This window comes from Myotis brandtii, unplaced genomic scaffold (assembly GCF_000412655.1).
Source record: "Myotis brandtii unplaced genomic scaffold, ASM41265v1 scaffold26, whole genome shotgun sequence".
NCBI classification, from domain to species: domain Eukaryota; kingdom Metazoa; phylum Chordata; class Mammalia; order Chiroptera; family Vespertilionidae; genus Myotis; species Myotis brandtii.
In genome coordinates this window covers 345,178-368,404 of record NW_005359880.1, presented here as the reverse complement: position 1 = coordinate 368,404, position 23,227 = coordinate 345,178, and the positions used below count along the sequence as shown (strand labels likewise).

The 23,227-nt window shown below is 44.3% G+C and overlaps 1 protein-coding gene across 1 annotated transcript in view; it reads right to left on the bottom strand.

Moving 5' to 3' along the window:
* Positions 1-5,309: 5,309 nt before the first annotated feature.
* Positions 5,310-23,227, bottom strand: part of CACHD1 (cache domain containing 1) — a gene marked incomplete at its 5' end in the record, with an annotated part of 228,885 nt that continues 210,967 nt past the window's right edge. Inside the window, 2 exons of the mRNA XM_005868055.2 lie at positions 5,310-7,601; positions 15,575-15,676. Coding sequence (XP_005868117.1) covers positions 7,363-7,601; positions 15,575-15,676 — 341 coding nt within the window. The remainder of the gene's footprint in view (positions 7,602-15,574; positions 15,677-23,227) is intronic.

Below are 23,227 nucleotides of genomic sequence, written 5' to 3'. Positions count from 1 at the left end.
GCAGCCACTCTAGAAAATAGTCTGGCAGTTATTTTCTTTTTCTTTTAAAAATATTTTTATTGATTTCAGAGAAGAAGGGAGAGGGAGAGATAGAAACATCAATGATGAGAGAGAATCATTGATCGGCTGCCTCCTGCATGCTCCACATTGGGGATCAAGCCCGCAACCCGGGCATATGCCCTTGACTGGAATCGAACCCAGAACCATCCAGTCCACAAGCCGAACCAGTGGACTCTATCCACTGAGCCAAACCAGCTAGGGCCTGGCAGTTCTTCAAAATGTTAAACATAGAATTATCACATGACCAAGCAATTTAGCTCCTAGCAACATAGCCAAAGAAATTAAAAATTGGCATTCAAACAAATACTTGTACACAAATGCTCAAAGCAACACTATACACAATTGTCCAAAGGTGGCAATAACCCCAATGTCCATCAAGTGATGAATGGATAAAGAAAAGGAGGTATGTCTGTATAATAGAATATTATACAGCCAGAACAAGGAGTCAAGTGCTGAAACATGCTATAATATCGATGGTGCTAAGTGAAAGATGCCAGACACAAAATGTCACATATTGTATTTACATGAAATGTTCAGATCAGGCAAAGCCATAGAAGCAGACAGTAACTTTGTGGTTTTTAGGGGATAGGGAAAAGGGGAGTGACTGCTTTTGGGGCACGGAGGTTCCCTCTGGGGCAGCAAAAATCTTTCGGAACTAAATGGAGGTGATGGTACTATAACATTTTAAATGCACTAAATGTCACTGAATTGCATATTTAAAAATGGTCAGTTTTTTGGTATGTGACATTTACCTCAATAAAAATAAGATTATTTGGAGAATGAATGGGAGGCGGCAAGAATGGAGATGGGAGGACAATGGACACGCTGCTGCATTGGTCCAGGTTAGAAATGATAGTGACTCCAGGGACGATGGCATCTCTGGTGCTGGACCACATGGGAAATGTCCGTATACATTAGGCAGGGGATCAGGATTTTAGGAAAAGGAGAGGGAGCACCGAGAGTCAGGGAGGAGCGCTTCTCTAGCTTGTAGGTAAAGTCACGCAGAGGATGAGTGCATGGGGAGGGCAAGCGGCAAGGAGACTGCACAAGGAGGCCAGGGTGAGGTCTAGAGGCTTTTAGATTAAAAATGTAAAAAAAAAAAGTTACAATGTTAAAATATTGATCCAGGACGACAGAGGAACATCTAACAGTAATCTGAGGGGGAAGCCATGTTTGGGGAGGTTTGTATTGTAGGCGAGGGGATAACTGAGTGCTTTCAACTCCAAGAGAAGGAGCCACAACTGAGAGCAGGCGTATTTGATGCAACTAACAAGACCAGAGTCTACCAGTTGGCTCCAGGGAGGAGGAGGAACTCAGAGATAGATGATGTGGGAGCACAATTTTGTCATGAGAGGTACAAGCGTTGTGAGACTTCTACCCAACCGCGAGGGAGGGATGCGGGCTGGACAATGTGGAAACGTCTGGGAACAGATTTTGAGAATGTACCAGAGAGTAAACTGGGTCTGGATAAAGGCTTGCCAAGGAGTCCTGAAAGTCAGGAACATACTTCTGTAGAGGAGCCAAGCTTTTTGTTATGTAACTTATTTATTTTTTCTAAAAGCACCAGGCCAACATAAGAACGAAGACAGTGATCCTGGTGGGTATAGTGTTACATAAAACACTCTAGTCAGGCAGCAAACAGAATGGGAATAGTGTCAAAGAAACACAAGAGATCTCAGAAGAAGTCAGATTTGAAAACTTTCCACATGTAAGCTCCTTCTTCAAAAGAAATGCTATTTAAAAACTATATTGGACTAGAGGCCCAGTGCATGAAATTCTTGGACTCAGGGGGCTGGGGGGAGGAGGGGTCCCTCAGCCCGGCCTGCGCCCTCTTTCAGTCTGGGAGCCCTTGGGGGATGTCTGACTGCCGGCTTAAGGGGAGTGGGCCTAAGCTATCAGTCGGACATCCTTAGTGCTGAGGAGGAGGTGGGAGATCCCGCCACCACCGCCGCTGCGCTCGCCAGCCATGAGCTCGGCTTCTGGCTGAGCAGTGCTTCCCCCTATGGAAGCGCACTGACCACCAGGGGGCAGCTCCTGCGTTGAGCGTCTGCCCCCTGTTGGTCAGTGTGTGTCACAGAAACCGGTCGTTCTGCTGTTTGGTCAATTTGCATATTAGCCTTTTATTATATAGGATAAGTAACTACACATTTAAATTAGCCAAGAGGAATTACTTGCTCACTTAGATGTATATATATGTCACATAAAATTATTACAATAAAATATAGGTAGCCTTTTAAAGGCCTATATACTGAAACTACGGTTTAGGAAGTTGAGAATTTTTCTATCAGTGGTAACATTAAAAAACTTCCAAACATGTAATATTGTATTAATTGTTAGTACAATATACTAAAAAATTGTTGTACTCAAAAAACAAACAAACAAAAAAGTGAGCTCATGGATATAGAGAACAGATTGGTAGTTGCCTGGGGTGGGGAGTGCAGGATGGGTGAAATGGGTAAAGGGGATCAAAAGGTACAAACTTCCAGGTATAAAATGCATAAAAACTTCCAAACATGTAATATTGTATTAATTGTTAGTACAATATACTAAAAAATTGTTGTACTCAAAAAACAAACAAACAAAAAAGTGAGCTCATGGATATAGAGAACAGATTGGTAGTTGCCTGGGGTGGGGAGTGCAGGATGGGTGAAATGGGTAAAGGGGATCAAAAGGTACAAACTTCCAGTTATAAAATGCAGAGGGCATGCGGATGTAATGTACAGCATGGTGACCATAGTTAAAAAACGGTGTTACATATCTGAAAGTGGCTAAGAGAATGAATCTTGAAAGTTCCTATCTTGAGAAAAAAATTGTAATTATGTATGGTGATGGATGCTTACTGGACTCATGTGGTGATCATTCTACAATACATACAAATATTCATATACACATGTACAAACCATTAGGGTGCATTACTGAAAACAGTATGTCAATTATACCTAAATTTTAAAAAGTGTTGCACTAATCGACTAAGCAAGTATTTTGGAAAAATCAATGTGCTTCATCTACTACTCTAAGTACTGTATACATTATTATATGTTGTAACTAATTCATGGCTGCAGTTGATACTCTAGAAATTTAATCTTGCATTACAAAGAACATCTATATATATCAACACACACCTTAGCTATTAAACAGACCTCTCCCTATTTCCCCACCCCCAGCCCCTGGTAGCCACTTTTCTACTCTCTTTCTGTGAGTTTGGCTTTTTTTTTTTTTTTTAGATTTCACACATAAGTATGGAATCTATGCAGTTTTGTCTTCCTCTGTCTGGCTTATGTCACTTAGCATAATGTCCTCAAGGTCCATCCCAATCTTTGCAAACGGCAGGATTTCCTTTCTTGTGGCTTTTTGTTCACACTTTTTAAAAATCTACTTATATGTTCTATTCAACTCTTAGGAGATACAACTGCTCCTCTCACCTTAGCAAGTCTCCATTCAAATGAGACTCCATTCTATAGCCAGGCTCCTTAACCCCACTCACCCATTCGTACTGATAGAAAGTGAGGTCTGGCCCTCCGGTCCTCCAGTGTGCTTACTTATCACCCTAGTCATGAGCCTCTAGTTCATATTGGCTTGGATATTGGCTGTATTTTTTTTTATTTTAACTTAAATTTTTTTCAAACACAGTTTACATTCAATATTATTTTGTATTAGTTCCAGGTGTATAGCATAGTGGTTAGACAATCATATACTTTACAAAGTGTTCCCATTGCATTTTCATATGAACTTTTAAAAAATATGCTTTTATTGATTTTAGAGATAAGAAGGGAGAGGGAGAGAGAGAAAAACATTGATGTGAAAGAGAAACATTGATAGGTTGCTCATGCATATACCCCGACTGGGGGCTGAATCCTTAACCTGGGCATATTCCCTGATTGGGAATTGAACACGAGACCTTTTGGTGTACAGGATGATACTCAACCAACTGAGCCACACCATCCAGGGCTTCATATGAACTCTTTTATAGACTCAACTAGACTATTTTTTTTTAAGGGAAAGGACTATTATTGTTCTTATATAGTTATAAATAATAGCCATAGAATATCTTTCAACAACCTGATTCCCCCCCCCCCCCCCAACAAGTCTAAAATTTACAATTTAGAAAAAAATTCTGAATATGGCATTGTATGGCAGCCAGGAAAATCACCACTCCTCTGCTCAGAAACAGACCAAAAAGGATACCGATGAGACTGGGCTGGCCTGTTTTGATTATTCTACCAGATACATATTTTAAACACTGTAATCATTAGAGGAGTCCATTGCCAAACGGAGGCAAGCTTAAGTAATCTTCCAGGACTTCTTCCCACACACACCTGTCACACTGACATGCAAAATACTGGTAAACCTGTCTGAATACATCTGACAAAGTTTTCCAAAGAAAAATATTAATGAAGTTTAGTTGAGCATTCAAATTAACTCAAGAATAGAGGAGGAAAAACTAATGTAAAATGAACGTATCTGGAAAATAGATAAATATAGACTGTGAGAACTAGTATGGGTCTGAACCCTGATTTTGGGGGCCACAAATAGGAAATTTCCTTTTCTTTTTTTAAAATTTAATATATTTTTATTGATTTTTACAGAGAGAGGAAGGAAGAGAGATAGAGAGAGAGAAACACTGATGAGAGAGGAACATCATCAATCGGCTGCCTCCTGCGCGGCCCCTACTGGGGATCAAGCCCACAACCCAGGCATGTGCCCTGACTAGGAATCGAACTGGTGACCTCTTGGCTCCTGGGTCGAGGCTCAACTGCTGAGCCACGTGACCCGGGCGGAAACTTCCTTTTCTAGCTATATAAAATGACCTGGAACCCCAGCTCTTGGTGCTTATCAATACTGACAAGCAATGTTGGTTATGGGAATTAGTGAATGAAAAGGCATTCATAAGACCTCCCTCCAGGATTTCAGGGAAGACTAGCGTGTAACAAAGCCATGGTATTTGGGGGGGAGGGCAGCAAAAGGAAATAATACTGGTCACCATGAAAAGTTTCCCGAAACACATTATTCCTTTTAAATAACAACAACACAAACAACAAATGTTTAAACAACATTATATGCAACCCTTAGGGAAGAAGACAAAAGGTAACCCCAATTCAAACTTCACAGACCTGGTTGTCCTATATTCCACAGGAACTGTAAAACACAGTTATGTTTTCTTACTCAGGTATAAGAATTCAATGGTTTCCCCCTAAAGTTCAGGATAAGGGAGATTCTTATCACAAAAGACACAAAACGCACTTCTGTTATTATGTCTGAGTAGGCTGTACCATTTTTTATTTTTAAGCTCTAAGTCTTGTGATTCTTTTCTTAGAAACACCAAGTTCCCCTCCCCCTCACTCCCCATCAAGAAACTAGTGTCATAACACGAAGGCTCTTCACTTTAGAAAAAACACACAACCCCAGTATTCCAAGGAGAGGTTTAATTTTCTGGGAAGTCAGGAAAGCCATCCATTCTCTCCAGCAGTTCAAGAACAACCATTTATTCATTATTAATGACACTGATTCAGATGTTCAGGAAGGGGAGCTACGTCCCACACACATTAAAATATTGGCTTCTCATTTTATACCATTGCATTCTTAAAATTTCTTTGCATATTCAAGATGGTCCAGGAGTCCCTGACCTTGACTACAGCCTAGCAAGGAGGCCTGCTTTCAGCCTGGTTACCCATCCGCTAGGGCACAAAGGGAACGCACCTTGCCTGGAGGCATGAGCAGTGGTACATGAACAAATCACTATAACCATGAACACTGTCCATTCATACAGTTTATTCCACTAGACTGCCATTTCATACACAGTACGAAGGGATTTCCTGATAGCACACGTAGTTTGCTTCCGGTACTGCGGACGAGCCTTTTTTTTTTTTTTTTAAAAAACATTATATCATAATACCCTATCATGAAAACATTATTCAGTGACTTTTTTCCAACTACACATAAACGGAGATTTACCACACACACGGTGCAAGAATGTCTTTACATCATATTGGAATCACAACGGGTGAATCTAAAATACATCACTGTCATTGGAACACTACTTTCAACTCACAACGCCATGTTCTCGTGGCCGGATCTGGTTCATCTCTGAGTACGTCAGAAAGCAGCTTGGCGGGCAACTTCCTGCATACCCGGCAGCAGCTTTGAACGATGGATGTCGAAAGAAATCTCTCACGCACAATCCAAATTTCCAATTTTAAAAACTTCTTCCTTTATGCATTCAGTATTCTCAGAATCAAAATAGGACATTTTCAAATTTCTCGTCTCTGAAACAAGGAGAAGGAAACACAACTTCCCTTCGCCGGAAGGCTGGGGTTGTGTCAGGAGGTTTCCTAGAAACCCAAGAAAAGCATTGCATGGGGAGTGGGAATGTGTTAAAAAGAAACACAATTTTCTTTATAAGTTTCTTGGATTTCTCTGCCCCTCCCCACCTCTGTCAAACCCAGAGAAAGAATACTGTACTGTACTACAAACCAAGGTATGTGTGTCCATGAAATGATGGTCTAAAGGAAATGGATGTAAACATGTCAGAGAGAAAGATTTCTTCATTTTCCCATTTGCTGGAGTGGGGCGGGGGAGTGAGATCAGTTAAATAAGAAATAGAACTCCTTAGTCAAAGAACCACTTCATTACACACAACACAGCTAGGGATCACTGCTGAAAACTTCCCATGTGCTTCCTTTTCTTTCCCCCAAAGTTTGAGAATGTTTGCAAGTTCAATAAATAGTAGAAAAATAATCCTTTGCTTAGAAATCTTGAGATGCATCATTTAGAGCTTCACACGAGTCCCCTACGGCAATCGTGGTGGCTGGGTACCGCCGAGGAGCAAAGCGAAGTCTTCAGCGCACACGCTGCTCCCGGGACGGGACTGGCCGTGCCACATTCCCCGGCTCCGCTGGAGCGCATTTTTCTCTCGCCCCTTCCGGTCCCGTTAAGGAGAGCCGAGCGTTTCTGGCTCCTCAGCACATTCCTCTGGCTCAGCTTAACGAAGGCTCCCAATGTTTCCTGTGTAGGTTCCGTCTCTGTTTGGAGGTTTGCCTTCAGTTCCATTCCGTGTGGGTCACGGCCGGCTCGTTTATCAGGCTAATTTCCCCTCCGTGGCAGAACCAGCCGGACACCTTCCCAAGTGCGATCGGGTTGTTTCTCTCCTTCTCCAATGTATTCGCAGGCAGGACATGAGTTTGATCACTCTGGACCAAGCCCAAATGCAAGGGGTTTCTTGCTGTGGGTTTTGGGCTGGTTCTTTCCCTCTCCGGAGCGCCCTGCACCTCCCAGCTCCCGTCTTCTCACGGAGGTGCGGGGTGGTTAGCACTCCGCATCCACGGTGTGCACGGTCACGGCTGCCTGGAGGTGGTGGCTGTGATGGAGCGTGGGGTGGGGCAGGCGGTAGTGGTGGAACTTGTTACTTAGTAGGGCCGCGGTCTGCGGCGGGGCGTCCAGGTCCAAGTCCTCATCGTGGTTCCCCACGTCGACCCCTGCGGACAAGGGGTCATTGTTGCACGGAGGGTTTTCACTGTCTTCCTGCGGGCTCATCGTGCTGTAGCCTAGAAAATGAACAGAACAAGTAAGCCGCGGGGAGCTTCCAGACCAGGGAGGAGATGTCACCTCCGATCCCCAGGGCACAGGAGGTGGTCCTACCTTTGTGCTACACCGGTGCCAACGCTTGCAGGCTGTCAGCGGAGGGCCAGGTGCTTATTTTAAAGAGATCTTGTGTTGACTGTTATTTTCTTAAAACAATTACCCAAGAAATACCTAATCATTTCAGACAACTGAGAAAGTCTAGATCAGAAAAAAAAAAAATATATGCAAGGCCCTGACCCGTTTGGCTCAGTGGATAGAGCATCGGCCTGTGGACTGAAAGGTCCCAGGTTCGATTCCGGTCAGGGGCATGTACCTTGGTTGTGGGCACATCCCCAGTGGGAGGTGCACAGGAGGCAGCTGATCGATGTTTCTCTCTCATCGATGTTTTTAAACTCTCTATCCCTCTCCCTTCCTCTCTATAAAAAATCAATAAAATATATTTAAAAAAATAAAAAATATATATATGCAAGAAGCCTTTCCTTAAATCAACAAAATAAAACCAAAATTATCTCACGTCCCATCTGATCCACAGATAACCGCCAGTGACATTTGGGGAACACTCCTCCCTCCTACACTTTTCCCTGAGATGAGATTAAGGCTATTTTTTATTTTAAAGGAAGAGAAAAAGAACGGTAGCTTCACCCAGCTGGCATGGCTCAGTGGTTGAGCATCAACCTATGAACCAGGAGGTCACGGTTTGATTGCCAGTCAGGGCACACGTCTGGGTTGTGGGCTCAATCCCCAGTGTGGGGCGTACAGGAGGCAGCCAATCAATGATTCCCTCTCATCATTGATGTTTCTATCGCTCTCACCCTTCCTGAAATCAATAATATATATATATTTAAAAAGGCAACGTCAAGAAAAAGACCCTAACAGGTCTCAGATCAGTTGGGGACTGGTGGGCAAAGCTGGGCTTCAAAATGCCCGAATGTGATGCAACAGTAAGAACAAAAACAGTTGCCACCGTATCTGCACACCTGCTCCACGGCAGGCACGGATGTCATGTCATTCCTGCATCCCAACAAAGCAGGCATTTTAATATCCATTTTACAGGTGAGGGAAGCAAGGATCAGAAAGGTTAACGAACCTGCCTGAGGTTCCAGTACCAACTCCACACACCCTCACAGGAGCTAGCAAAGGAGTCAACTATTCTCTGTGGGCGCTGGCCCACTGTATTTAAAGATTCATTTCTTCTGGTATTCTAAGTCATACATGTTTCAAAAGAAAATACCCTTGCTGATCAAAGGATTCCAAGAACGCTGGCATGTTTTTAAATATTGCAAAAATCCCCTTTAAAATGTTTGAGAAGTGACAGCTCATTAATATTTCCGCTGCATCTACAGTTATCATCCATCAGCACTCACCCGTGGGCAGCGCTAGTCACAGTTGTGGCTGTGCAATTGATGTGCGTGCATACGGCCACGCCGGAATAGTCGGAATAGTCGGTGGTTGAAAATGTGTGCTTCGTGCAAAAGTGAGAAAGGCAATTCTCTGCCCTCAATGAAACATTTCCCAAATGACAATTAGTTAAGTCAGTCCAATGCCACAAATATTTATTGGGCACCTACTAGGCCCCTGCCGGAGATACCAAGATGGAAACCTGGTCCCTGTACAAGGAGCTCAAAACCTAGTGCTTGAGAAATCAAATAAGTATAAACATAACTCAATTCAATTACTCATTCATTGAAGACCACAGTGGGGCTGGAGACTATAAAACATACATAAGAGATGTCTTTTATCCTTAAAGATTTCAGGAGACAGATATTCATGAAGCTAGGCTTATTGCAATGCAGATAATGGTAAGTGCTATCATTGAGGTATAGTTAAAACCCAGAGTAGGGAATGATTACGTCTGGCTGGGGGAATGAGGAGGCACCACAGAAGAACTCATCTTTCAGTTGGGCTTAAATGGATGAACAGGAGTTGGGTAAGTGGATATGAGCAAAAGAACAGGTGAGCACAGCCACAGAGGTGTGGAAACCTAAGGATATACCTGTCCCATGTGGCTAGGATGAGTGCCAGCAGGTAGCTGGAGAACAGGGCAGGTAGAAGCTGGGACGGTGAGTTCAAGTCACATCATGAAGGCCATGCCAAAGCACAGAAAACGAAGGGACAATACACGATTTTGAAAAGACCTTAGGATACCCGAGTAAGTGACACTCCAGGTGGCCCTCATGGGACAGGAGGGATTTATTAGGAAAAGGAAGGGGCAGAGGAAATGTGCCACAGAGAGGGAGACGAGCATATGCAGACAAAGCAGCCAGAATGGCCCTAGTGGACTGGCCAGTGGTGAGAAGCCTGGTGTGGGGGAGGATGATGTGGGAGATGCCGCTGGACAGGGAGGCTGGGACCAGATCAGCAAGGCTGGCTGCAGCTACGAGTTAGGATTCAGTAATGGGCAAGGGAGGCAAATGGCAAACACATATCGTGTGTTAAGGTGATCCCTGTGGCAATGAGGAGGCTGGACAGAAGGAAAGAGCGATCAGACGCTCAGAAGACGGGGCAGGCGTGTCAGCCCGAGAAGATGGTGAGGACCTGACGTGGGGCAGCCGTGGCCTTCGTGAAACTCTTCAAGTGCAGAGTGGGCTGGATTTGGTGACTAAATGGACTCACCTGGTGTGTGTGACAAAGGAGTTATTACCTCTCGGAGAAGGTCAAGGTTTCTAGGTTCAGAGGCTGGGAAAATTGTGATGCCTTCTCCCAAGACTAAGAGATCGGGAGCCAGAGCAAGTTTCTCAGTTTTTCAGCTTTGGCAGTGCTGTGTCTAGACTATAAGACTGGATGGCAGAATGCAGACTGGTGCAGCCACTGTGAAAACAGTATGGAGTTTCCCCAAATAATTAAAAATGGAACTTCCATTGGACCCAGTGATCCCACTTCTGGGAATATATCCCAAGAAACTAGAAACACCAATCAGAAAGGATATATGCACCCCTATGTTCATAGCAGCATTATTTACAACAGCTAAGATTCAGAAACAGCCCAAGTGCCCATCAGTAGATGAGTGGATTAAAAAAGCCGTGGGACATTTATACTATGGAATACTATGCAGCTATAAAAAAGAGAGACCTCTTACCCTTTGGGATAGCATGGATGAACCTGGAAAATAGTATGCTAAGTGAAATAAGCCAAACCAAGAAAGACAAATATCACATGTTCTCACTTATTTGTGGAACCTAATGAACAAAAGGAACTGACCAACAAAATAAGACCCAAAGCAGGGAGGCATGGAACAGACTGACATACCTCAATGTGGGGTTGAAGGGACGAGAAGAGATAAACCAAAGAACTTATATACTTATATGCATAGCCCATGGACATGGGCAATAGGGTGGTGAAGATGGGGAGGGGGTGGGGGCTGGTAGGAGGAGGGGAAGCGGGAGAAAATGGGATATATCTGTAATACTATCAACAATAAAAAGTATATTAAAAAAAATAAACTGTGGGGAAAAAAAAGACTGGATGGTAGACTCCCAACCTCAGTTACAAAGTGCTACATATGCTTACATCACCGTCTGCTCTACATAGAAGGGACTGATGTGGAAAACCTGGTTTTAGTCAAGTGCAGTGTCTGTGCTGATTATTTCTCTCAACCTTTAGAGCTACGCTGTCTTCCTCTTTCCTCCACATACTCCTGGGAGCCTTCTGTCTCTGGTCACTGGCACACACCCACAGTAACTGATAATTCACTTTCACATTCATGATATAAAACTCAGGGGGGTCTGTCTGCCTGGCTCCCCTTCCCTCCTCTTGCTATTGCGCTCCAGGCTTCAGTTTGAGGGTCTTCTCTGGAAGCATCCCCAACAAACACCCCCTACCCCTAGCCCAGTGTCCCTTCTGTGAGTTTAAATGGCATTCTGTGTACATTACTATCTTAGATTTCACCATGTTATAATAGAGTATAGGGCTGTCTTGTCCATTAACAAATTCTTTCTAAAAAAAACACAAGAATTTATTTATCTTTGTACTCCTAATATTCAACACAATACTCACACAATTAAAAAAAATCACGTATTATATTCCCAAAACAAAGGCATCAATGAATTTTTTTTTCAATTATCTGTGGTGATGTTCAACAGTCTTATCTGATAAGGAAGACAATCGAGGATTCCCCGGGCCCTGCCCAGGGGTTCTCACTTAGGGTCCAGGAATGCTCTGAACCTGACTGGTCACAGACCCAGGGTGGTGGGGATGGTGCAGGTGTCCCCGAGGCAACTTGGGGCACCCCCATTTCTCTTGATGCTTTCTGATGAGAACCCCAGCAGAGGCCCTTCCAAAGTGAACCACTCACAGTGGGGCCATCCTATTTAACTTGCTCAATCCCTCTGTAATGTAGGCTTCCCTTTATCTCAATAATTAATAAAAATCTACAGGGAGGAAGTAAGTTGTGGACAAGCAGGAGAAAGACAAACACATATTCTCACTTAACAAATTAATTGTTCACTTGGTGCCATGCAACTCTGTTGAGCACAGGGAAGAGTGATGAATAAGACAGACTCAGTCTCTGACTCACGGAGGGAGCCCTATTTAAAACACAGAGGGTATTTACCAATATTTTCAAAGGAGAAAATTCTTTACTGTCCAAAGGCGTATGCAGAGAAATCTCTGCAAAGATGATCTCAACCAAGAAAAAGGTTTCAGGAAGGAGGTCAGGTGTCCATTAAGAACAGAAGAGTCAAGATTAAGCTTCTGGTCTTTGGTATTCTGCTTGTATATCTAGCTGATGGTTTCTAAGAAACCTCTCTTGATGGTTAGTTAAGGATGTTAGGTCTCTCCAGGGACTCACTCACCATCTGGTGGCCACAGAGAGTAACTGCAAGACAGTATCTGCAACTCTAGACAATGGTCTGCTGCACTATACAGGTTTTGACCAGCATTTCAAGGTTCAGCATTTGCCTTTTGAATGTTTTGGAATTTGCTTAACTTGGGGAAAATTTCCCTCTTAAAAAGAAAAAAATGTTGCTTCATATACATATACATAAAGTTTCTAATAAGATGGTAACCAGAACAGATTCAAAAGGAACAAATTATTGGTGGTTTTTATCTTTAAAAAAAAAAAAAAAGCCAGAGATTCAAAAGGAACAAATTATTGGTGGTTTTTATCTTAAAAAAAAAAGAAAAGCCAGTAGATGATTAGATGATTAGATAAAACATGATAGCTTCAAGAGAAATAATGGGCAAAGCAGATATATAATTAAAAGCACTGGTAGGTAGTAACTGTTTTAACCTGCTCGTGGCAGTAACAGTCCATAGTTGAGTGCTGAAAACAATTGTTCCAGGAGATCTTAGAATATTGACAAAGCTGATTTCACTTTTCAGAAACCATTCTTAGTTTGAATAGAATTTTTTTATTGAAATACAAAAATTAAAATGAGATTCCTTTGAAATACAGAACTCCGTTGGTCACACTAAATATTTCTAAATAAAAAACGTAGCCTGAAAGTTTCCAAGGTTAGTCTGGTAACATTTAATTTTAATTCTAGGAACATCACAGGTCTGAACCGTACCACAAAAGTCAAGTGTATCTGTGTTACTGTTTTGAGTTTTCTTTTGTGTATGAGACCCCCAAACTCTTGTGGAACTATGCTCCCTGGGTAGCAAAGAACCATGGTCCTACAATCCTGCCAGTTCAAGGGCCAGCACACGCCACTTTCCCCCTGGGGTCTTCCATGATTTCCCTGCAGATAAAAGAGGAATATCTAAGCTTCTTCTTCTTTGTTCTACTCCTTTAAGGAAGCTGTCATAGTCAGTCTTTTATCAGTCTTAGGGAAACATGCATTCATTTACTGTTTACTCCTGGACTGTAAATTGCTTGAGGGCAGAGTGGGTCTGTAGGTGGGGAGGTCAACCCTGAGCTCCTGTCTGCCATACATTGTTTCATTATTCCCCATAACTTCACTGGCGAGGAAGTTCTAATCCTGTCTTAATAATTAGGAAACTGAGGTCCAAAGTAGCTTTGTTAAGTCTCACAACTGTAATGAGGAGGAGCGGAGAGATCCCAAGTGAACTCTGCTTGACCTTTTCCTGTAAGCCGTCTACATCACCGCTGCCTGGCTCACATAAATGACACCTCCCCTTCTCTAAGTTTCCTCCCCCCACCCCCTGACCCCATGCCTAGCAAATAGCAGATGCAATACAGTCACCATATAGGACAATAAAGATGAGCTAGAAGTGTGCTGACAAAACAATTAGATTACTAGTAGATCCTTCTTTTAATGTGGACATACGGCTTTATCTTCTATGCATGATAGGGACATTAACTCAATGCCACCAATTTTACTGACCCACCATACGGGTGCGGGGATATGACAACATGCAGTTAAAGGCTATTGATTTGGTAGTGCATCTGGAATTACGTGGAATGTCAATGTCTCCCACTTCTTTTTGTGTTGCATTCTGTCTGCACGAGAAACTATTTTTTATTCCTTGGGGATAACAGGGCTCCAATTATTGTGAAAAATGAAAGAAAGAAAGCCCTTAGCTGGATTCCTTGGCTTTCAGATACTGACACTGCTCCACTCCTTTTATCTAAGCTGTTGCTTCATATGCCATTTTACTAAGACAATGGGAGAGCTAATGGAACATTCTCAACGTCACTCAGAATTCCAATTTAGTATTGAAGTAATTTCAACTGGGGGAGAATAAGGGGGAGAGAGGACAAGGGAGGGAGGGAGGGAAGGAGGGAGAGGATTCAGTATTTCTGCTGAATAAGAAATTATTTCTGTTGAACTTCAGTAGCCTCAAACCTGTTTTATTATTCAAAGGAGAGGAGGCACAGAACTGCCTGGCAGAATGCATTTATAGAATGTTCAAAGGTTTTTAGGGAAAAAAGGCAGAAAGTCAAAGAAGTAGAAAAATTTAAGTTCTGCTTTGACTCTCCATAGAAACGCCATGTTTCTATTTCGTTGGTGGGAACAATGTCATTCAAAGCTCAAATTAACAGTCTCCAATTTACAATCAGAGCTTTAGCTCCTCTTTTCCAAAGGGAGTCTGAGGACCTGGCTGTCGGGGAAAAGGCCAGATCGGCTGCTTTGACAAATACCCACTCCTGCATTTCTCAGCCCAGGTGGGGGAGCACTGTGTTTGAAGACATGTTTTTCTTTTCCTTTTCAGGATAGATGTGCAGAAAGCAGAGTCAACTAAATGCATTATTCATGCATTTTAAAAAAAACCTGATTCTGGGGAGAAAATAAGTATTTCTGGAGAATTAAACAGCCATGTGAAAAATAAAAAAACTGCTGTGCTCTATGACAACAGCCACGTGGACGCCGGGCCGGGAAGGTGAGCAGCTAAGTGGTACAAATTCCTGGCTCATTTGGCACGCAGCACCTTTTCACTACTCAGCCCGGAGCCCGCCTTAGCATCCTACAAGGACTCTGTACAACACCAGGACTGTGCCCACTAGTCCCTTTGTCCCTAATGCTCTTTCCTTACCCGTCAAGGCCCAGAGTAAATGCTGTCTCTTTAATGAAACTTGCCCAGAGCCTCCCAGGCAGGGCTGGAGGCCGGGTCGGGGAATGCCAGAGGACAGCATGGACTCTTGCCCTGTCCCCAACGTACGTGCCTGGGAGAGCCTTGATGATGCTGGTGTTTGCCAACTAGCAACACTGGGCGGTAGGACCTATTTAGGCTGCCTATTTACTGAGAGTCACGTGGGCGGGAGAAGCTTTCACTCAGACATTATTCAGGGCGAAAACCTAGGCAGCCACCTGTGTACCAGAGTTCATCTCACTGGGCCCAGGAGCGCGGAGACACACGCAAGGCTACCCTTGGGCTCTTATCACAGTGTCACGTCGGAATGTGTCTTTTTGGAAAATCATGTCAGAATAATTGCCTTGAGCACAGAACAGGAAGGAGAGAGAAGAGTGGGCATGAGCGCTGGCCCGCAGGGGTCCCCCGGGGCCCGCAGGCCCTGGCGCAGGAAGCGAGACCTTACCGTGATCACTCTCGGTTCCCGAGCGGCCCCAGTAGCGACGCCTCCTCTCCGGACTGTGTGCGTGCCGCTCCATGACCGCGGCTATAAACCGAGTATTGCTGACTGTGGAAGACAAGGACGGCGAGTCACGCCTATGCCATGTCCTTATTGTATCAAGGACATTTACTCTGAGCAGGCTCATTTGCATGTTGGGGTTGCTCTGTGGAGAGCTAGAATATGTAATTTTTTTTTAAAAAAAGCTGAGGATTAGGGGAGCTGGTTTTAGAACTAGGGCAGGGAGAGGTTCCTCCACGGGCATCAAGAAGATAGGCTCTAAGTCAGGGGTGGGGAACCTTTTTTCTGCCAGGGGCCATCTGGTTATTAATAACATCATTTGCAGGCCATACAAAATTATCAACTTAAACATGAGCCTGCTCTCCTTGCTCAAACATTTAATTAACTCACCCCTAACACCTCGGCAGGACCAGACCAAATGATTTTGTGGGTCTTATATGGCCCCAGGGCCAGACGTTCCCCACCCCTGCTCTAAGTAGTTGAAGCCTGCAGTATCTCAACACTAGTGGAGTTCTCTTTTAGTAAAGAGCTGCCCCTTTCCCCACGTTGTGTACATTAGTTTAGGGATTAAAGAAAATGCATCCGGGACTATTCCCTTTCTAATACACTATGTTGGACAGTGATGAGGAGGAGAAAGAAATGGAAGGGTGAGGCCAAAGCAATGAATTCCAAAAAGAGCATCAGGAAAGCTTTTGAGATTTCCTAAAACAAAGCAAACACCTATACGTATTCCTAATGAAAATGGGGGAGAAGACCTCATCATGTCAAAGCCTCTTAAATTTTAATACAAGCCAAGAGGATATAAAAAGGAATATTTATTCCGGATTAGCCTCCTGCTGACACCTCTGTGCGAGGCAGCGGGATACTCACTGATGCCTCTGTCTTCGTGGCTGTCGTCGTCCCTTTCATCTCTGTCATTCTCCAGGTTGGACATACGCACTGACATTTCTACCCATCATTAAAAAGAGAGAAACATGACTATTTAATCAAACAAAACCAACGACTTTAATACCCTGCAGCAGGCTCGCTGGATGGCTGGGTGACAGCATTCCATCAAGAAGAACCTGATTTTGGAAAAGAAAAACTAATACCCCCTCCCCCTTTTTTTAAATAGAGGAGAGAACAGGAATCAGAAGAGGGAGAATAAGTGAACAATTGGACCTGACACTGATTTCTGAAGAGAAGAAAAGGTGAGAGAGACTAACTCTGCTGAGACACCCAAAACAGAAGGAAACGGTCTCAAACCCCAGCCGACCGCGTTGATAAAATGGTGCCACACAATCGTATAAAAGGCCAGGCACAAGGCAACCCTGGATGGCCGCTGCCCTCAGTGTAACCCACCTTACCGAGGGGCGAGAGCCTGGCGCTAAGCCCTGTCACTGAATCGGGCAGCATTACCCCATGATCCCCCCATCAGGATCGTGGCCATAGTCAAACAGGCCGATGCCCCTGTGTTTCTGGCTGCCAGGCGAGCTCAGTGGCTCCTGACCCGGTCCAGGAAGAATGCTGGGTCAGCCTCAGCTCCATACAGCCCGGTGAGCACACCCCTGGGAGCTTTTCGGAATGGGTTGGGGAGGGGTGTGTGTGTGTGTGGCCCCTTAAATGGTTTTGTCCCTTGCAAAGGAACACAGATGCCACATTTAACTCTTGGTATGGAAGCAGTAATTACAGACTAATCATTTTATACCTGGCTTCATTTACCTATCCTGTCTTAAGAGATGTGATTATTCCTTTGAATGTGTATTCATTCACAAAATATATAATAAAATAGGTAACACCAACAGAATGGTTCCTGTTCTTGCCCATAGTGATCTGGGGCCTCTGTGCTGACCAGTGTTTTGGGGACAGCAAGGGCAACACATCTGAGCTGAGTGAAGAAGAACGTTTCCCACTCAGCATTCCAGCTCCCTGGCTGGCCTGCTCCAGAGCAGGTGTGGTGGGCGGATGCTGCGTAAGGGAGAGGAGCCAGGAATTTCCCAGGGACTCAAAAGGGGCTAGAGGAGCCAAGCAGGCTGGGGGGCCCTCTGCACCCCCTCTGGAGAGGTGGGAAGAGCAGCCCTGTTCTTATCAATGCTCAGAGGCCCCCACGATGGGCCACCATCCTTCGGCCCTGGAAGCACCTGCGGAGGCTGCTGCCCCTGCGGGAGCTTTGAGATTCTTTCCCTGCGAGCTCACCTTGGGCGGCCAGAGGAGACATGTGCTGATGGCTCCGGCGGTGAATCTGGTGGCGGTAGGCGTACACGGCGAGGACCAGCACCATGATGCACCCCATGATGCCTCCGGCCACGGGGCCCACGGGGGCACTTTTAATCATGTTCAATGTGATCACCTCATCACCTTCATGAAAACAAACAGATGTCCCTTGTCAGGAATAGAGCGGGGAGGGGTCTGGTGAGGGCAAGGAGAGCTGCTCTCACCTTGGAATTCCTCAAAGATGACCCACAATAATGTGGGAGCAGTGACTTCGTTTAATTCCTGGTTCTCAAATTAAATTTCAACGGGGTCAGAACACAATTAGCAAGATCTAGTAAAATGAGTGAGTCGATGAGAACCACTTAAACACACGGTGGCCAGTGCTGGGAGCCCAGCTTCCTGGGGTGGGGCTGCTCTTGGAAGAGAGATAAGAGTAGTGAGGGCAAGGTGGGTTCTTTGGGGTCATGTGACTCAGTTCACAGAAATAAATGGCACCCAGTATAACCAATATGTGTTCAAAAAGATCCCACATTTCAAAGCTTGTGGGTTTCCTTCAAAACAGTGGTCGCCAACCTGTGGTCCGTGGACCACTGGTGGTCCGTGAGGTCCGAAAGGTTGGCAACCGCTGCTTTAAGGAAACCTTTGCACTTTTTATTTAATTTTTATAATATATTTTATTGATTTTACAGAGAGGAAGGGAGAGGGATAGAGAGTTAGAAACTACCATGAGAGAGAAACATTGATCAGCTGCCTCCTACATGCCCCTTACTGGGGATCAAGCCTGCAACCAAGCCTGCAACCGAGCCTTTGACCAGAATCGAACCCGGTACCCTTCAGACCACAGGCTGATGCTCTGTCCACTGCGCCTAACTGGCTAGGGCCACTCTTTACACTTTTTAGACAGAAAACTGCAGGTAGGTATACAAAGAGACTTAGAACAAGGTCACGCCCCCTGTGTCTAACCTGCTTCCGTAGTCATACGTGAGCTCAGGACCCGTCCTCACATTGGAGCTTTTCTTCTACTGATGGGCTAATGTGGGGAGTTGCTAGTAAACAAGGTATTCACTAAAGGCTTAAATATTTGCCTCTCCTGCCAGCTAAGCTTTAGGCATTTGTGCTAACTCCGTGAAGACACCGAGAACTCACTGTGGGATGCAGGTAGTATTTTTGAGGTCTTGGAGCCCAATCCCCGGGGCTTTCTCCCCTACAGTGATCCTGTCCCTCACCCCAAGCCACTCCAGCTGCATTGGGTAGCTCTGGCTTCTGTTGACCTCCATGGCCCTAAATAATGATTTGTGGCCACACGACTTCTCGCTCTGCAAATGTAGTGAGGGAAATGGATGTGTGGCAGTCCCTCCACCCACCATCGGCCCTGTGCTTCTGACAGCTGGGACTCACATTCAAACAGACTCTGGGGTTCAGCCACGCGGAGATCAGGCCTGACATTTATCAGAACACGCTTTATGAGAATGAATTCCAGGCTTGCAAAACCTGGCAGGCTCGACGGCTGCTCACTCTGCACAGAATATCTCGCCAGCTTTGGAGGAAATCAGCGGCCTTGGTTTTGTAATGAAAAACTACTGGCAAAGGAATCAGGGAGGCAGCGTGGAGGATCGTTTTAAGATTTCTGTCCTTTTTAAAGACAGGAAAATGTGTCTTTAAGAATCAACTTATTATGGGTTCCCAGCAAACATACCTATGGCTCCCATGTCATCAGCGTAGGGACTTTTGGCTCCCACAATCCCCCCAAAGCATTCTTTCTGGGGCGCACAGTAGGCTTTGTCCAGGTGAGTCTTTCCATCGCTGTCCACCATGCACCACTCGCAGTCCAGCACACCAAAGCAGTCCCTGCCAGAGAGACGAGGCTGAGTGTTCCAGGAAACAGTGCCAGGCGGGGAGGGCACGTGGGCTTGGGCACCCAGCTCTCCAGATGTCCATTACTTACAAGTGCTCTCACTCCTCGAGCATCAGTTTCCTTTCCTTATAAAACCAGAATAGCAACAACCTGCTTTATGTCCCTCAACAACTTGGAAATGAGAGAAAGAAAACTGCTCTCTATGAATCCAACCATGAAATCCATGCAGCATGGATGAGTGCGGGATTATTTAAAACAGTGATTCCCAAAGTGGGCGCTACCGCCCCCCGGTGGGCGCTGCAGCGATCCAGGGGGGGCGGTGATGGCCACAGGTGCATTTGGGGGCGATGAGTAACTGCTATTAAAATTTAAAAAAAAATTAATTTCCAGGGGCTGAGTAATATTTTTTTCTGGAAAGGGGGCGGTAGGCCAAATAAGTTTGGGAACCACTGAATTTTAAAATCATCTTAAAAGACCGAGTGACCCCAAGGTTTGTTGGACTTTGGCCTAACACCACCCAAGTGTCTGGTCATAAAAAAAAAAAAGGAAGGAAGAAAAATATGGTCAAATAACTTTGGGAAACAGAGGTGAGTTAAACAGATTTTCTTACTGTCAATTTCTTAGAGCTTTTAATAAGTTAAGTGTACTATGGCTCTAAAAGAATATATGCAGTATTTCTCAAACTTAGTTGACTTTTGGTTACTGTATAACATCCCAATTTATTCCTACCATTCCTCTGCCAAAATCTACACCCAAAGTAGAACTGGTTGCCCTTTCTATCCACAAACTGTTTGATCAAATGGACGTGCAGCTCTATATATAATAAACGAATCACCTCACTCCTATCCCTTTAGGTTACCCCAGCCCCTGTGCTCATACTGTCTAGTCCCAAACACCCTAGGGAGGAGGTGGAAGGAGAAGAGGACACACAGTTTTCAGTTCTCAAAACCACCAGGAAGCACTATCTGCTTTCTAAGACATAAAATGGATAAGCTTCAATGCATCACACACAGAACCTTGACTGCCGGGTTCTGGAGCCCATGAGTTCCTGTCCCGCCCTCTTGCGTCTTCATGCCATGTCCCCTCATTCATTTATTTTCACACTTTATCTCAAGAATAACTTTCCCACTCATGTGTCACATATGGTATAAATGCCAAGTAGCTGTAACATGTGAAAACTGGATGAGCTTAAACCTGGTGGATAAATAAAAGGCTTATGGAGTATCAGTTTTGGATCTGAAAAAAAGAGATACTACTTTTTAAAACACCAAGAAGACGCATAATAAATACCAGCTGGAAAAGCTGGCTGAGGCTGCTGGTCACTATACTTTACTGGGTTCTACTTTCCACACCATCACGTTGACGTGAAAGCATCCCTGGGCCCTGCTCACCCGCTCTCCATCCTCTGACTGCACCTGCTGTTGACACACTGGTGAAGAGCATCTTGCAGGCCAGGGTCCGTAGCTGTATATGTCACCGGCTCCTGGTGGACCTCGCAGCTTGGGTTTCTATTCAGGAGCAAGTCTGGAGGTTAGGACCACGTACATGCCAAGCTCATCATGCCCCTGGCCCCTACGGTGTCAGACAGATCTGGGTTTGAATCCCGGCTTTGCCACTTAGCTGTATAAAATCTTGGGCCAATCACTTAACTATTCTGAGCTTCAATCTGTTCATCTTTACGTGCAAAAGAAATATCAAAAAATTTAGGAAAGCATAAATATTCAACAAAATAGGAATACATAAGATAAAAAATGGATGTTACCTCCCCTCACTCACCATTCTAAATCTTACTTTTCAGAAGTAACCACTGTTGTCGGTTTAATGGGGGTCCTTTTATACTTTTTTTCTATGCCTAAATAAACATATACAGTTGACCTTTGAACACACAGGCTTGAACTACATGGGTCCACTTATGCATGAGATTTTTTTCAGTAAGTACCTGTCTTGTTTTTGATCCATAGCTGGGAGTCTGCAGGCACAGAGGGCTGGCTCTCTGCATTTTTCTATGGCATTTTATACAATGGACTTGAGCATCTGTGGATTTTGGTATCCATGGGGGATCCTGGAACCAATCCCCCATATATATCGAAGGACAACTAAGTTTTTGGGGAGTCAAAAGTTATACACAGATTTTTGACTGTGTGTGTGTGTGAGGGTGCTGCCCCTAACCCCTGCTTTGTTCAAGGGTCAATTGTACTAATATGCATACACACAATATTCTTTCTTTTAAGTTCTAGAAAAGGGACTTACCACAATTTATTTAAGTAGTCTTAAAATTTGTAATTTGACATAAATAATGCTATGTTATGTGTGCACATGTGTGTATTATATATACCTACATATTTATCACACAGTTAATTAGAAAACTAAGTGACTTAATGTACGTGAAATAAACGCCATAGGGTAGGCACTCAGCGCATGCCTGTAACAGTCTCGTATTTTTTGTGTATAGCACATATACTGTTAATCTTCCACAGCATTTACATTGAAACCTGGAAGTGGACCCCATTTTAAGGCGCTATGGAACTTGAAATGTGGCTCACCGAACAGTTAAATCAGAAGAATGAATCATCTTCTTATGCCCCAACCCAAAACAAATCTATAAACAAGACTCACAGCATATATATTGTTCCCAAAAATGTATATATATACTTTGAATAATTATAAAGATAGTGTTTGTTAAAATACATTTCAGTTTCAAAACTGAGCTGTCAGCTGTTAAAGTATGTACACACTTTTTGGGGAACACCCCATATATAGTACATAAATTTTTTTTACCGGTTTTCTGCATTGGTGAGGTTGCCAGTACACTCATTGACCTCCAGAGGGCACTCACAGGGACATTCACATTCATTTTGTTCCATTCTGAAAAGCAAAGAGAAAGTGACCATGCAGAAGGTCAATAATAAAGTACATGTTGTTCACATACCAGGGGAAACAAAACAAACCAAACAACACTTGAGCTAGTGAACATGGACGGTAACGACGAAATGATGACCAAAAGTTTAGATACACAATTGGCCTCAACCCACTGCCCTTTGGATAAGGCTGCTGCAAACAACATAGCTCTAAATGCTTCTGTAACCAGGACTTCCCTTTTCTCCAGGACACACACAGCACTTTCTGTTTATTCTGCAGATGCCCCTTCAGAACGACTGGCATCAGTTAAATTATTCAACAGCATGATAAGCAGAGACTAGGACCCATAGCATATTTACCGGTGACAGTTGAGGCAGAGCCGATCCACCATGCTACAAGCACAGAAGGCAAGGGAGTCGCACGTTTCGTTGACAATGCCCACAAACGCGTTGGTTCCCGGGATCCTCGCCAGTCTGTACTTAGAACAGTGGCTGCCGTGCACAAGGTTCGTCAAATCCCCCTGTAGACAACCGAGGTGTCAAAAGTGACAGACAACAACGCACAAACTCAGCCCTACCACGGTGAAAACAACCTCTGAACCATTTGCTGAAAACAGCGTACAATAACACTTTGTCTCTGATTACAAAAGTAGGACATAGTTATGTTAAAATGTTGGAAGATAAAAATTATTT